Below are 14,358 nucleotides of genomic sequence, written 5' to 3'. Positions count from 1 at the left end.
ACTATTCCATAAGTGAAAGTATGTATAATGAAACCTATTTTACCATAGGCTGATTTATATAAGCAAAAGTCCCCCTCCTTCCCTCCCTTTCTTTCCCTCCCTCTCCCTCTCTCCTTCCCTGAAGCTTCTCTTCCTGCTGATGAGGACTGTGTGTTTGCTCTACCACATGTGCCAACTGCCCAGCCCTGCAATAGTTGATTTTCTATTACATGTTTTTGGTCATAGAAATGTCAATTTTATACATAGAGACCCAAAGTATTTTTAGTATCAAATGATAATTTGTGTTCAATTTATTTTTAAAAATGTTTTTATTGTTGCATAGAGACAGAAATTGAGAGAAAAGAAGGAAAGGGAGCCAGAGATACATCTGCAGCCCTGCTTCACCACTTGTGAAGCTTTCTCTCTGCAGGTGGTGACAAGGGTCTTGAACCTGGGTCCTTGCGCACTACTATATTGTGAGTAGTGCTTAAACAATGCACCAGTGCCTGGCCCCTATGTTCAATTTCCAACCTACTTTTTTTTCTAGCTCATTGTCACGAGTGATTAGAGCCTCTCACATCAGCTCAGAACACAAGGTGGAACCAGTTCCAGACAAGATACTTTTCCATTAGGTTTTTATTCATATTCATTCTCTCTCCCCCCTCTCCCTCTCTCTCCCTCTCTCATCACCAGTTAACCTAATATAAACATATTTTTTTCTTTTTTAACATTTTGTTGATTGGTTGATTGATAGAGGAACACACAGAGAGAATTAGCACTACCTCACTGCTTGTGAAACTACCCCTTTGGAGGTGGAAATTATATTGGGGCTTAACCCTGGATTCTTACCCATTGTAATGTGTGTGCTTAACTTAGTGTGCCACTGCCTGCCCCACATATTTTGTGTGTGGGAGTGAATTGAGCTATAGAAAAAAAAAATCCACGTAGACACAAAGTGTTCAAACTCCACAGAGGGAATGTTATCCAGGAAACAAACATACATACCCATATCAACATTGTTATTATTAGACTTATTTGCATATTAGACATTTAGTAGGGGTACCCAAAAATAACTCACTAGTTTGAGTCAGTTTCTTTAAAAAATTAATTAGTACGACACTTTAGTGGTTGAAATAGCTCTTTGTAGGTTACAGAAACTGTTAATCAAGTTGCAAATATTTTAATTTTTTCTTTTTTTTTTTTTCCTTTTAATTCCCTTTTACCAGAGCCTTATTCCTGTGTAATTCCACTGCTTCTGGTTGGATTATCTTCCTCTTTCCTCCCCCTTTCAACTTCAGAGAGTGATGGAGGGGGTTAGAGACAAAGAAGGTGGGATACCATAACACCATGGCTCCACTGTTCATGGAGCTTTGTGCCAAGCATGGTTTCCCATGTGGTGGTGGTGGTGGTAGTAGTAGTCTTGAACCACAAATCTGGTTTCTTTCTCATGGTAAGTCCCCCCACACCCCCCTTTGCCTCAGGGTTATTGCTGGGGGTAGGCACCTGCACTACAAATCCACTGCTCCTGGAGGCCTCCCCCTCCCCATTTTGTTGCCCTTGTTGCTGTTACTGTTATTGTTGCCATTGATGGTGTTGGATAGGACAGGAAGAAATTGAGAGAGGAGGGGAAGACAGAGGGGGGAGAGAAATATAGACACCTGAAAACCTGCTTCACCATTTGTGAAGTGGACCCCCCCCGCCCCCCCCCCCCCCCCCCCCGCTGAAAGCGGGGAGCTGGGGGTTCGAATCAGACCCTTACGCTGGTCCTTGTGCTTATTTAACCCATTACTACTTTATCAGGTGAGCTATGTCCCAACTCCAACTTGCAAATATTTTAAATTCTCTTTTTAATTAAGAAAGTTTATATTGGAGATGTGTGTGTAGCAGATTTGAGGAACTCTTAGACTTCCTTCGTTAGCTTAACTTTTTTGTCACCTGCTTTAAATGATTTATGACTTACATTTTTCCCATACTTAATACAGTTATCTTTGTCAAAAATAATGAATTTTGATTTAGAGTAAAAAGTATAATTTAACATACTCAACAGATGTGTAAGAAGCCACACTAATATTTTTCATTTCTATTTCTTTTCAACTTTGGCTTAAGCATTTTCTTTATCAGTGTCTCAATATAACTGTTAAATGACATGTGACTTTAAAAATCACGGTAAGAAATCCAGTCCCTTAGAAATCAGATAGTGCAGATGCAGGTGTCCAGTACATGGAATCTGGGTTTTGCTATCATAAGACAGATGAATTTCCATGTTTCTAGAGTTAATGTAACACCAAGATCCTGGTCTCTGAGATCTCTTCAGGTAATACGCTTACCATTGAGAGCAGGATACACCTTAATCTTGTGTTCTTTCATCTTAAGCATAAAAATTTAAGAACATTTCCTTGCTAACAACATTTACCCCATACCTCTTTTCTCAGGAAAAAAAAGCATGTATATTCCTATATCCTTTCATGTGCTTCCCCCCCCCCCCCCCGTATTAATATCTGCCCCAGTATCTGCAGTATTTCTTTACTCACTTCTCTGCCTAGACCTTGAGTGTATTACTGACTGACTCTAGGAGACTTTAGGGTGGGGAGCTTGCTTAATACCCACCTTCCCCCCCCCCCCACACACACAAGAGAACTAATGAATAGTCTGAATAAATCAATACCTCAGGTAAACGGTTTACTGTGGGATCTGCTGAGTAAGGTACAGTCTTTGGAGACCCAGGGATGATTCTACAACTCTAAACCGTTTCTTACCTTTCCTTTGCTATTTTTAGGCCCTGCTGTGGTCCCTCACCAGTATTATGGAGTTACTCCCTGGGGAGTCTACCCTGCTAGTCTTTTCCAGCAACAAGCAGCTGCAGCAGCTGCAGCAACCAATTCTGCTAATCAGCAGACCACCCCACAGGCTCAGCAAGGACAACAGCAGGTAAATGTAAACAAAATTTGTCTAAGTGTGAATTTTAGTTATGATTAAAAAGCATTATTGCTTCTAATAGAGAAACACTTGAACTGGGTGAGTTTCTTCTTACATGTTTATATATGAGCTCAGGCTCAGACTTAAATTCACTGTGCTTACTGAATGCCTTTTATGTGTTAGGTTCTTCATCAGTCTAACTAATTGAGATAATGATAGTATACAATTTGCATATGAGGAAGCTACTTAGAGGATTGTCCCATAAAGGTACGTAGTTAGCAAAATGAACATTCCAACTGACCGTAAAAATTTCTTTCTGCAATACTGTAGTTACTTAATTATCATCATTCACACACTTTTTGACTCTTAAAAAAGCTTGCTCCCCAAAGGGAGGCTGTTATTGTAAAACATGCTTCACATTGGATTTTTAACCTGTTATCTATTGACTTACACTAGTAAGAACCTTTTAATGCATTTGGAAAAATAGAATTAATTACAGCACTTTTTCCATCATAGGATATTGGATTTTTACCTCTTATTTAACCTCTCTAGCATCCTTTGATGTCCTGTATAGATATCACAGCTAATTATAGCTGTCTCGAGTTGACCCTTTCTTTGTTTCTTAATTCCCTCTGACTTACTTCAGTTGCCATAATTTTTCTGAAGTTGTAGCAGAAGGGAAGGTTTCAGCATTTCCTAGTGCTATGTAATATTCCATGATGTATGTATACTGCGGTTTCCTTGGTGACTTGTTGGACATTTTGGTTTCCAAATTTTGACCCTTTACAAAATGTAGTGAGATGAACATAGAAGTTTACCTTACTAGAGTTTAATATGCTACATGTGTGCCAGATAGATAGCTCATTGGGTGGGGGTGTATACCTTGCCATCCCTGTGTCTCGGGCGTGATCTTGATCCTTAACACCACATGAAAGGTGCTGTGACATGAGGTTAAACTCGTTGAGGTACTACATAGAATTTTGGGGACTGGTCAAAGAGGAAACATTTTTCGTTAAAAACACAGCGCTACTACTTTCTTTAGACACCTTTTGTACTCCTACTTCTTATAATGTCACATAACTGCCAGTTTTGTACTTTATGACTTACGGAACTTTAGGTCTCTTCCCTATTTTATTAGTTCTTCAGCAGTTTTGAACTATTAGAATTTATTTGAACATGTTATTTTCTTAGAGAACTGTCTTGTGATACTGCTTATTCACCTAAGTCTTGGTCCTAACGTTTAATTTGGAAATCTCCTCTGGCTCTGTTAAGTGTATGAAGTGCTTTTCTTACAAAATTGGTTAGATTATCAAGCAATAAAACAAATACACAGTCTAGTATTAATTATTTATACAGTATTGACTACCTACTGACTACCAGGTATTGTACCTCGGAAATATTAATACTCCCAACAAACACATAAGACCAGCTATTCATCATACTTTTGCAGATAAAGAAATGAGGTTTTGGTTAAAAATTATTTTGGGGGAGTCGGGCTGTAGCACAGTGGGTTAAGCGCAGGTAGCGCAAAGCACAAGGACCGGCATAAGGATCCCAGTTCGAGCCCCGGCTCCCCACCTGCAGGGGAGTCGCTTCACAGGCGGTGAAGCAGGTCTGCAGGTGTCTATCTTTCTCTCCTCCTCTCTGTCTTCCCCTCCTCTCTCCATTTCTCTCTGTCCTATCCAACAATGACAACAACAATAATAACTACAACAATAAAACAACAAGGACAACAAAGGGAAAAAATAAATAAAATAAATATTAAAAAAATTTTAAAAATTATTTTGGGGGGCCAGGCGGTAGCGCAGCGAGTTGAGTGCATGTGGCACAGAGCGCAAGGACTGGTGTAAGGCTCCTGGTTCGAGCCCCTTGCTCCCCTCCTGCAGGGGAGTCGCTTCACAGGCGGTGAAGCAGGTCTGCAGGTGTCTATCTTCCTCTCCCCCTCTCTGTCTTCCCCTCCTCTCTCCATTTCTGTCTGTCCTATCCAACAACGAACGACATCAACAACAATAATAGTAACCACAACAGGACTACAACAACAAGAGCAACAAAAGGGGGGGGGGGAGTGGCCTCCAGGAGCAGTGGATTCATGGTGTGGGCAATGAGCCCCAGCAATAACCCTGGAGGCAAAAAAAAAATTTTTTTTTTGGTGTGCTTCCATGATTTTATTGGGCTGGCTTTTTCAGAGAAGGAATGATTTGGAGGGTGGGGGGAACGTGAATAAAAATACCACAGTACCAGTGTTTTCCCCAGTGCATCAACATTCTAATGTGGTATGCCAGAATCTTAAATCTAGATTGCGTGAATGGCAAGTAAGCTATCTCACTGACTCGATTTTGGGTAAATTAAGTGTTATAAAATGCTACATAACATTTCTTGCCGATTTGGACAGTGTTGTTCACTTTATATTCATTTGATAAAGTTTTAATTGATTGTTGGTGTTTTTTACATTCTTAGCTAACTAGTAATGTACCCATGTTTCTGACCACAGGTCTTACTAAACAGCAGAGTGATAATGAAAATGATTTGACATGATCTTAATCTTTGAAAACACCACAGAAAGCATTTTTTAGAAACTTAACTTTTAGCCTTGGTGTGTGACTTTCACATTTGTACTAGCTAGAACTAACAGATTCTTTCATACTTTTACAATGTGGTCAATGAAAAAGTAGATCCTATATTATAGTAGCAGAACTGGTATACTGCAGTGGACTAATGTGTGTGGGTTTTTTTTTTTTCCTTTCCCTTTTTTCTTTTTTTATTACCAGAACATTGCTCAGATATGTCTTATGGTGGTGTGGGCATTGAACCTGGGACTTTGGAGCCACAGGCTTTTACATAACCATTATGCTGTCTGCCACCTCCTGAAATAGTGGTCTTGGCTAATACTCATCTCCATTTAGATTGCTGTGTGTTTGTGGAATCTGTGGATTGAGATATAGAAATAGGTCAAAATCTTCCTCAATCCATTTGGTCAGTTTATTTCCTCCTGATGACTGGGACTAGTGTTAATAAGATAGAGAAAGTGTTCTCAAATTCCATAAAGAGAATATAGCTTTTTTTCCTTGGGTGGGAAGGAGGAAGGGGGATAGTCTTTTTAAAAAGACACAGGGTATTTTAACATATTATGAGAACATTTTACTTTTGTTCTTCCTATAAAAATCTTATTTCTACTCTATCACTCTTCATCCCCCCCCCTTTTTTTATTGTGTGCTGACAGTATATAGGTTTCTGTTACCATCTCATTCACTGGAATAAAATGAATACACATGCCTTTGTCTTACTGCTTTAGCCCTTAGTTTCTGCTAGATCTTAGGCATTTGATTATTGAATGGCTCATTATTTTATATGCTTTTGACTGCTTATAAAGGTAGTATCTTTAAATTTGAGGATGGTATAATCAACTTTACTATACAAAATGCTTATTGTCCTTTTATTCTAATAACACCCATGCCATATGACATGATAGAAAAATGATTAAATTTTTTTTTTATTTTTTAAATATTTATTTTCTTTATTCCCTTTTGTTGCCCTTGTTGTTTTATTGTTGTAGTTATTATTGTTGTTGTCGTTGTTGGATAGGACAGAGAGAAATGGAGAGAGGAGGGGAAGACAGAGAGGGAGGAGGAGAGAAAGATAGACACCTGCTGACCTGCTTCACCGCCTGTGAAGTGACTCCCCTGCAGGTGGGGAGCCGGGGTTCGAACCGGGATCCTTATGCCGGTCCTTGTGCTTTGCGCCACCTGTGCTTAACCTGCTGCGCTACAGCCCAACTCCCCAGAAAAATGATTTTTAACCATTAATTTTATTATTTTTTTCAGTATTTTTTATATATAAAGTGGAAATATTGACAGACTGGAGATTAAGAGGGGTACAATTCCATACAACTTCCCACCACTAGAACTCCATATCCACTCCCTTCCCTTGATAGCTTTCCTATTCTTTATCCCTCTAGGAGTATGGACCCAGGGTCATTCTGGGGTGCAGAAGGTGGAAGGTCAGACTTCTGTAATTGCTTCCCTGCTGAACATGGGTGTTGACAAGTCAATCCATACTCCCAGGCTGTCTCTTTTCCTAGTGGGGCAGGGCTCTGGGGAAGTGGGGCTTCAGGACACACTGGTAGGGACATCTGCCCAGGGAGGTCTAGTTGGCATCTGGTAGCATCTGGAACCTGGTGGCTGAAAAAGAGTTAAGATATAAAGCAGAACAAATTGTTGACTAATAATCATGAACCTAAAGGCAAGAATATTGCAGATGAAGATTTGGGGTCTCCATTTTGGAAAAAACTAGTGGTCTTTAAAAAATTGACCCAACTTAAGTACATGGTGGTACTTAGATAGTTTCAAGGAGAACACTGTAGCTGATTAATTTCTGTCTCCCAGGTTCTACGTGGAGGAGCCAGCCAGCGTCCTTTGACCCCAAATCAGAACCAGCAGGGACAGCAAACAGATCCACTAGTGGCAGCTGCAGCAGTGAATTCTGCCCTTGCTTTTGGACAGGGACTGGCTGCAGGCATGCCAGGTAAGGCTGCATTGTCATTCATAATTCTTTGAGGAGAATTACATCTCCTTATTGGGAGACATTCAAAGGAGAATGGCTAGTTCTTTGTATTTGCCTAAACTTAGGATTTGGAGACTGGCAAAGATGACATCCACTTGCCCTCACTTAGACTCAGTTCATTGATGAGAGCACTAGTTCTGAGCCAGTCTTTTGGAGATTGCAAATTCATCATTTGGGATATTTGTTTTTCTATTGGTGTTGATTTGTTTTCTCCTTGAAGATTAGATGTAGCAAGAGTGGCAGGGATATGTAGCATCCATCATTGCAGAGATGCTAGTCTTTAAGCTGATGTTTTTGAACAAAATTTTGTTTTCTTTAAATCAAAACTTTAAAAATTTTATTTTTTTGATATGCTAATGCCATCCCATAACTATTTAGGATTGTTCCTGAACTGAGAGTAACTTTCACTTATATCACTTATTTTGTTAGTTACTAAGCATTTATATTTTATTATGAAGTCACTTAGAACTTCTCCTAGCTCAGTAGGAGAAGTATGGATGCCATCTCCTGTGATTTAAAAAAAAAACACACAAAAAACCCCTGCTCATTAAACCTGTGATTTTCTATGCCAAACTGCAGTGTATTTGTGGTTAGATTATTGTGTGGTATAATAGACCGTGATTGTGATGATTCATATTTAAAATTGTTTGTATAGTCAATAAAAACAAAAAACTTCTTAATATTACTGGTGAAAAATATGATTAGCATTTTCAGAGCACATATTTTCCTCTGTATCATCAAACTCTAGCACTTAGTAAAACCATTCCTTAGTGTGCAGTTGATATGTGCCAAATATCGGCGTGAATTTTTCACATTCACATTTTAACTTAATATTCACAGAACTTTATGTGACAGATATTTTCCTAATGAGAAAATGGAAAACCTTGGAACCTTGGCCGAAGTCCAATATTAATTTCAGAGAAATCTGTCATTATTTCAAGATAAAGTTTTTTGTTTTGCTTTTGGCTTTATGTGGGGTGGGAAATTGTGGAGGAAGTGGGAGGACGTTAGTGAGAAGTGACAGCAATAAATTGTGTCTATGATTTTACTTACTATTTACAGTAGGATTATTTAGAAAGAATAGTTTTTTTTTTTTTAATATATATATATGGTTGTTAATGGTACTAGACAGAAGTCTTAATATTAGTTTGTGTGGAATTTTACATTTTAGGAAGTAGTTGTAGTTAAAGTAGTACATTTGATATTGTACCTATCTTAAGTCATTCTTCTCCCCACCCCCCAAAGAGAAAATGGTTTCTCAAAGATTCAGGACCACATTGGAAGTGATGTCAGGATGTAACTCTAGGTCTGTCTGTCCCCAAAATTGAGTCTGTGACTATTTAACATATTCTGATTCTCAGGAGATGGTTGTTAGTTCCATATATATTTATATATTGACATGATATTTCCAGGTTATCCGGTCTTGGCCCCTGCTGCTTACTATGACCAAACTGGTGCCCTCGTGGTGAATGCAGGAGCACGGAATGGTCTTGGAGCTCCTGTTCGACTTGTAGCTCCTGCTCCTGTCCTCATTAGTTCCTCAGCCGCACAAGCAGGTGAGCATAAATGAACTCATGGCACCTAATGGTGGTAATGGATAATCTTTTTCTTCTTTATCTTTTATATTTATTTATTCCCTTTTGTTGCCCTTGTATTATTGTTGTAGTTATTATTGTTATTGATGTCGTTGTCGTTGGATAGGACAGAGAGAAATGGAGAGAGGAGTGGAAGACAGAGAGGGATCTGCTACACTTCCAGATCTGCTACACTGCTTGTGAAATGACTCCCCTGTTGGTGGGGAGCCAGGGGCTCAAACTGGGGTCTTCACTCTGGTCCCTGCACTTTTCAGCCACGTGTGCTTAACCCGCTGTACTACCGCGCTACTCCCAGTGGATAATAATCTTGAAATATGTTGAAATAAGATACTTCATTGGACTATTCTCAGTTTTCTCAAGTATTGTATTTTAAAGTGTTTTGAAGAGAGAATGAGGGGAGCCGGACAATATTACAGTGGGTTAAGCACACATGGTGGGAAGCATAAAAACCAGCTCAAGGATCCTGGTTCGAGCCCCTGGCTCCCCACCTGCAGGGGGGTTGCTTCATAAGCAGCGAAGCAGGTCTGAAGGTATCTATCTTTTTCTCCCTCCTCTCTGCCTCCCTGTCCTGCCCCTCTCAATCTCTTCGTCCTATCCAACAGTGACAATAACAAACAACAACAAAATGGAAAAAAATAGCCTCAGGAGCACTAGTTTTGTATGCACCCCCAGTGCAGTGATAACCCTGGAGGCATGGGGGGGGGGTAGGTGGGCGGAGGATGAGTGGCTCCGAATGACCTCAATAGATTCTGATTCTGTTGATGTCTTTTACCAGCTAGCTAGCAGCAAGAACTCTTTTTATTGAGAACATAGGAAGCAGAATCCCCCCCTTTGAACTTTTTACCAGAGGACTGCTCAGCTTTTGCTTATGGTGGTGTGGGAAATTGAACCTGGGACTTTGGAGCCTCAGCATGAGAGTCTTTCTTCATGAGGGTCTCTCTGTGTAACCATTATAATACCTATCCCACCCCATAAGAAACAGGGTTACAAATACAAAATTGGAACCTTGGCTGACGTCCAAGATTAATTTCAGAGAAATCTGTCATTATTTCAAGATAAAGTTTTTTGTTTTGCTTTTGGCAATTGTGGAGGAAGTGGGAGGACGTTAGTGAGAAGTGACAGCAATAAATTGTGTCTGTGATCTTAGTTACTATTTACAGTAGGATTATCTAGAAAGAATAGTGCTTTAAAAAAAAAAAAATATATATATATATATATATATATATATGGTTGTTAATGGTACTAGACAGAAGTCTTAATATCAGTTTGTGTGGAATTTTACATTTTAGGAAGTAGTTGTAGTTAAAGTAGTACATTTGATATTGTACCTATCTTAAGTCATTCTTCTCCCTACTCCTATGCCCAAGCACTGCTCAGCTCTGGTTTATAATGGTGCTAGGGATTGAACCTGGGAGTTTGGAGTCTCAGGCTTGAGAGTCTTGCATAACCATTATGACGCCCCCATTGTACCTATTTTAAATAAAAAATTCCTTAAAGCTGTCAACAGAGTTAGCTGAGACAGTGTTTTTGTTTGTTTTTAACTTTATATTGAAAGTAGGCATAGAATATAGATAGAATTTAAGTTGTTGGGTACATGCATCCCCCCACTTTTTTATTTAGAATTGTTGGAATCGTTGTAGGCTAATTAAAACAGACGGGTTGTATAAGACTTTTTGTGTCCTTCAGTGCCTATTTCTTTTTAAGGTTTGCATCTGCTTAGAAAGTACACACAAACTGCAATCAAGATAAAAAAAAAAGGAATTGACAATAGTGCTTTGATCGCTAATTTCTTTTTCTAAATATTTATTAATTTCCTTTTTTTGCCCTTGTTTTATTGTTGTAGTTACTGATGTTGTTGTTGTTGGATAGGACAGAGAGAAATGGAGAGAGGAGGGCAAGACAGAGAAGGGGAGAGAAAGATAGACACCTGCCGACCTGCTTCACCGCCTGTGAAGCAACTCCCCTGCAGGTGGGGAGCCGGGGCTTCAACCAGGATCCTTATGCGGGTCCTTGTGCTTTGTGCCATGTGCGCTTAGCCCAGTGCGCTTAACCCACTGCGCTACCACTCGGCTCCCTATTTGCTAATTTCTGAACGTTAAAATTTTACAGCTGAAAATTCTATTCTTGCTACTCTCCAGTTTCTTCAGTGAATGCTAAATAAAAGCTCTTCACTATACTTTTATTTTATTTATCACTTTGGGATTTTGACTCTCTTGGTCAACTTTTTCAGATAGAAAAAGAGACAAAAAAGGAGTGGACGATATCACAGCACTGAAACTTCTCCCAGTGCATGATGGGTTGGAAGCTTGAGGGTGCATATGGAACTCTCCCAACTATCTTGTTGACCACAAACTCTTCACTTTTATATATTCTACCTGAAACTCTGTTAATTTTTTTCTTTTGCACATTTGTAAAATTGATTCGCGCCACTTAATTATCTTTTCTCTATGAATAAAAATGTTTCTACTTTAGTTAAAAAGAAAAAGAAAAAGAAAAGCACACACAAATAGTGAAAGGTTTTCAAAAAAGTTGGTAACAATATAGTTTGGAAATGGGCCAATTCCCTTCATAGCCAAAAAGTTGTGTTTTTTTTCCTTTTCTTTATAGCTGTTGCAGCCGCTGCAGCTTCAGCAAATGGAGCTGCTGGTGGTCTTGCTGGAACAACAAATGGACCATTTCGCCCTCTAGGAACCCAACAACCTCAGCCCCAGCCCCAGCAGCAACCTAATAACAACTTGGCATCCAGCTCTTTCTATGGCAACAACTCTCTAAGCAGCAATTCACAGAGCAGCTCCCTCTTCTCCCAGGGCTCTGCCCAGCCTACCAACACATCATTGGGATTTGGAAGTAGCAGTTCTCTCGGTGCCACCCTGGGATCCGCCCTTGGAGGGTTTGGAACAGCAGGTAGAAATCAAACTAATGTACAGTTACAGCTGAATTTTAGTTGTGTTTGTAATCTTCATGGTAAACTGACAATGTATGAACCCTGGACTAAACCACAGGCAGATCTGGACTGAGCCCCTTGGAATCCAGCCATCCCATGTATCTTTGAATGTGATGGACTGTTGATCAAGTCACAAAGTTGGGGCTTATTTCAGGTTTTATTTTCCTGTTGTTACTTATTTACACTCTCATAGTTTGTGTAGGCATTAGAAAACCAGGCAGGTTGTTTTGCACACACAGGGAAGGACACAGTAATTATATTCTACAGTTGAGACGGACTTGAGTGCTTGCCCTGCAGGCATCACAGAGTCTTATTTTCTGCAGTCTTTTGAGGAGAATTAAAATGGATATTTTGGAAAAGTGGAAGAAAGCACAAGATTATTTTAATATTCTCATGAAGAATAACTTATAGTGGCGTTAAACGGAACTGTGATGTCAAAACAGAAAGGCATGCTTGAAAGAAAATACATTAAATTGGAATTGGGGACTAATCATATCTCTTGGGTGAATCTATTGAGAAAGCAGGCTTTCATGTGTAAGTCTTGTGTAGTGGGGCAGTACTCATTTACAAATCTTTTTCCTGTGCTCCATTTTCTACTTGAACATTTGGGTTGATGAAAGACATTCTTTCAAGCCCATTTCCTTTCACCTTTTCCATAGCTTTTGTGGCCGTCAACTTTTTAGCCCTCCCTCCCCCACCCCATAATATGTGACATAGAAGGAAGGTAAATTTAGCATATGTGTAAAGGTTTGAAGAAAAGTTTCATGTTAATACTAGCCATGTCCTCTTTTAGTTTCCCTGGCCCAGATCTCCCACATGAATAGTTAGGCTGTCTCTGCTGATAAATTGCGGTGGTAAGGAGTCTGGATCAAAGTGTTAGGAACAGGTCACTGGGCTTGTTCTTCGAAGAACAGGCCTGTTCTTATCTGCATTGTTTTAATTCCATTTTAGTTGCAAACTCCAACACTGGCAGTGGCTCCCGCCGTGACTCCCTGACTGGCAGCAGTGACCTTTATAAGAGGACATCGAGCAGCTTGACCCCCATTGGACACAGTTTTTATAACGGCCTTAGCTTTTCCTCCTCTCCTGGACCCGTGGGCATGCCTCTCCCTAGTCAGGGACCAGGACATTCACAGACACCACCTCCTTCCCTCTCTTCACACGGATCCTCTTCAAGCTTAAACTTGGGTAAGAACCATTACTCTTAACACCACCTCGAACTCTAGAAATCTCTTGCCACTGATGACATTAGAAGTACTTTACATAAGCAAAGGACAATCCTTTTTTCCTAGGAGTGTCCTGGATTTTCTGTGTCTTCCTTAAGTACTTCATGTTATTTAGGCTATAGCTAGATAGGGATAGTTTTATTGAATTTTGGGTTCAAACCCATTACATTCAATTCATATTGAGTATGAACATTTTTCCCTTTGGCTTCTTATGAGAGACTTAATTATAGAAAAGACTGACTTATTTTAAATTAAGAAACCCAGAGACACTGTCACTACTGAAATTCTGCCTTGTTTTCTAGACAGCTTCCCATATATGTCTAACAAACTTTCCCCTACACAATACATACTATTAATTTTTGCTAGATTCTCAAACATTTGCACATATATTACTAAAACTATTCAATTAACTGAGTAGCTCAATATTTTCCAGTTGAACATGAGTTGTTATGTGTGTCTTTAATATTTTATTTTATTTATTGATTGATTAGAGACAGAGAGAAATCCATAGGAGGATGAGATAGAGAAAGAGAAGGAGAGATACTTGCATCACAGGTTCCCCCCTGCAAGTAGGGAACCAGAGCCTTGAACTCTGGTCCTTGTGCATAACATTTGCATTCAAGTAGGCGCGCCACCTATTTTTTTTTCTTCTTTGCTATCTAGTGTCCCCCCAAAATGAGAAAACAGAGGATCCATTGCATAGGATGAATGGAGGCACAGAAATAGTTTGACCATATAATTTACTAGTGACCAGAGATACTTTTGAGAGCAAAGGGGGTTAATATTAATACTCAGACAAGAATCAGGACTATCCTGGAAAAATCATCAGGCCTTTATTAAAATTCTCTTTTGTTGTTTTTTTCTCACTGAGATTTAATTTTTTTTTAAACTTGTTTTGGTCACCATTAGGGCATCACCACTCCAGGATAATTCTCAGAGAGAAAGAGTGGCAAAGAAAGAATGAAAGAGACCACAGCACCAAAGCTTCCTTCTATGTGGTGGGGGCTGGGTTCTCACCTGAGTTGCACACATGGCAAAGCAGCACACCATTTTGCTGGCCCTTCATTAAGAATTAATCTTTAATACAGTTTTAGATTCACACAAAGATTGAGGAAATAACCTTTCCCATTATTAAATA

The 14,358-nt window shown here is 39.5% G+C and overlaps 1 protein-coding gene and 1 non-coding gene across 20 annotated transcripts in view; both read left to right on the top strand.

The window, feature by feature from the left end:
* Positions 1-14,358, top strand: part of PUM1 (pumilio RNA binding family member 1) — a 126,122-nt gene that overhangs the window by 84,787 nt on the left and 26,977 nt on the right. For 14 of the 19 annotated variants that reach the window (XM_060205724.1, XM_060205720.1, XM_016187868.2 and 11 more), the window contains 5 exons: positions 2,756-2,907; positions 7,278-7,416; positions 8,868-9,011; positions 11,658-11,954; positions 12,946-13,182. In XM_060205724.1, the coding sequence (XP_060061707.1) occupies positions 2,756-2,907; positions 7,278-7,416; positions 8,868-9,011; positions 11,658-11,954; positions 12,946-13,182 (969 nt within the window). The remainder of the gene's footprint in view (positions 1-2,755; positions 2,908-7,277; positions 7,417-8,867; positions 9,012-11,657; positions 11,955-12,945; positions 13,183-14,358) is intronic. The other 5 variants (XM_060205719.1, XM_060205718.1, XM_016187866.2 and 2 more) reach the window with 2 other exon arrangements.
* Positions 7,530-7,602, top strand: LOC132532553 (small nucleolar RNA SNORD103/SNORD85). The gene has a single exon (XR_009544493.1). It is a non-coding gene; the product is annotated as a small nucleolar RNA SNORD103/SNORD85 (small nucleolar RNA).

This window comes from Erinaceus europaeus, chromosome 13, assembly GCF_950295315.1.
Source record: "Erinaceus europaeus chromosome 13, mEriEur2.1, whole genome shotgun sequence".
Classification (NCBI taxonomy): Eukaryota; Metazoa; Chordata; class Mammalia; order Eulipotyphla; family Erinaceidae; genus Erinaceus; species Erinaceus europaeus.
This window is presented reverse-complemented; position numbering and strand designations above follow the sequence as displayed.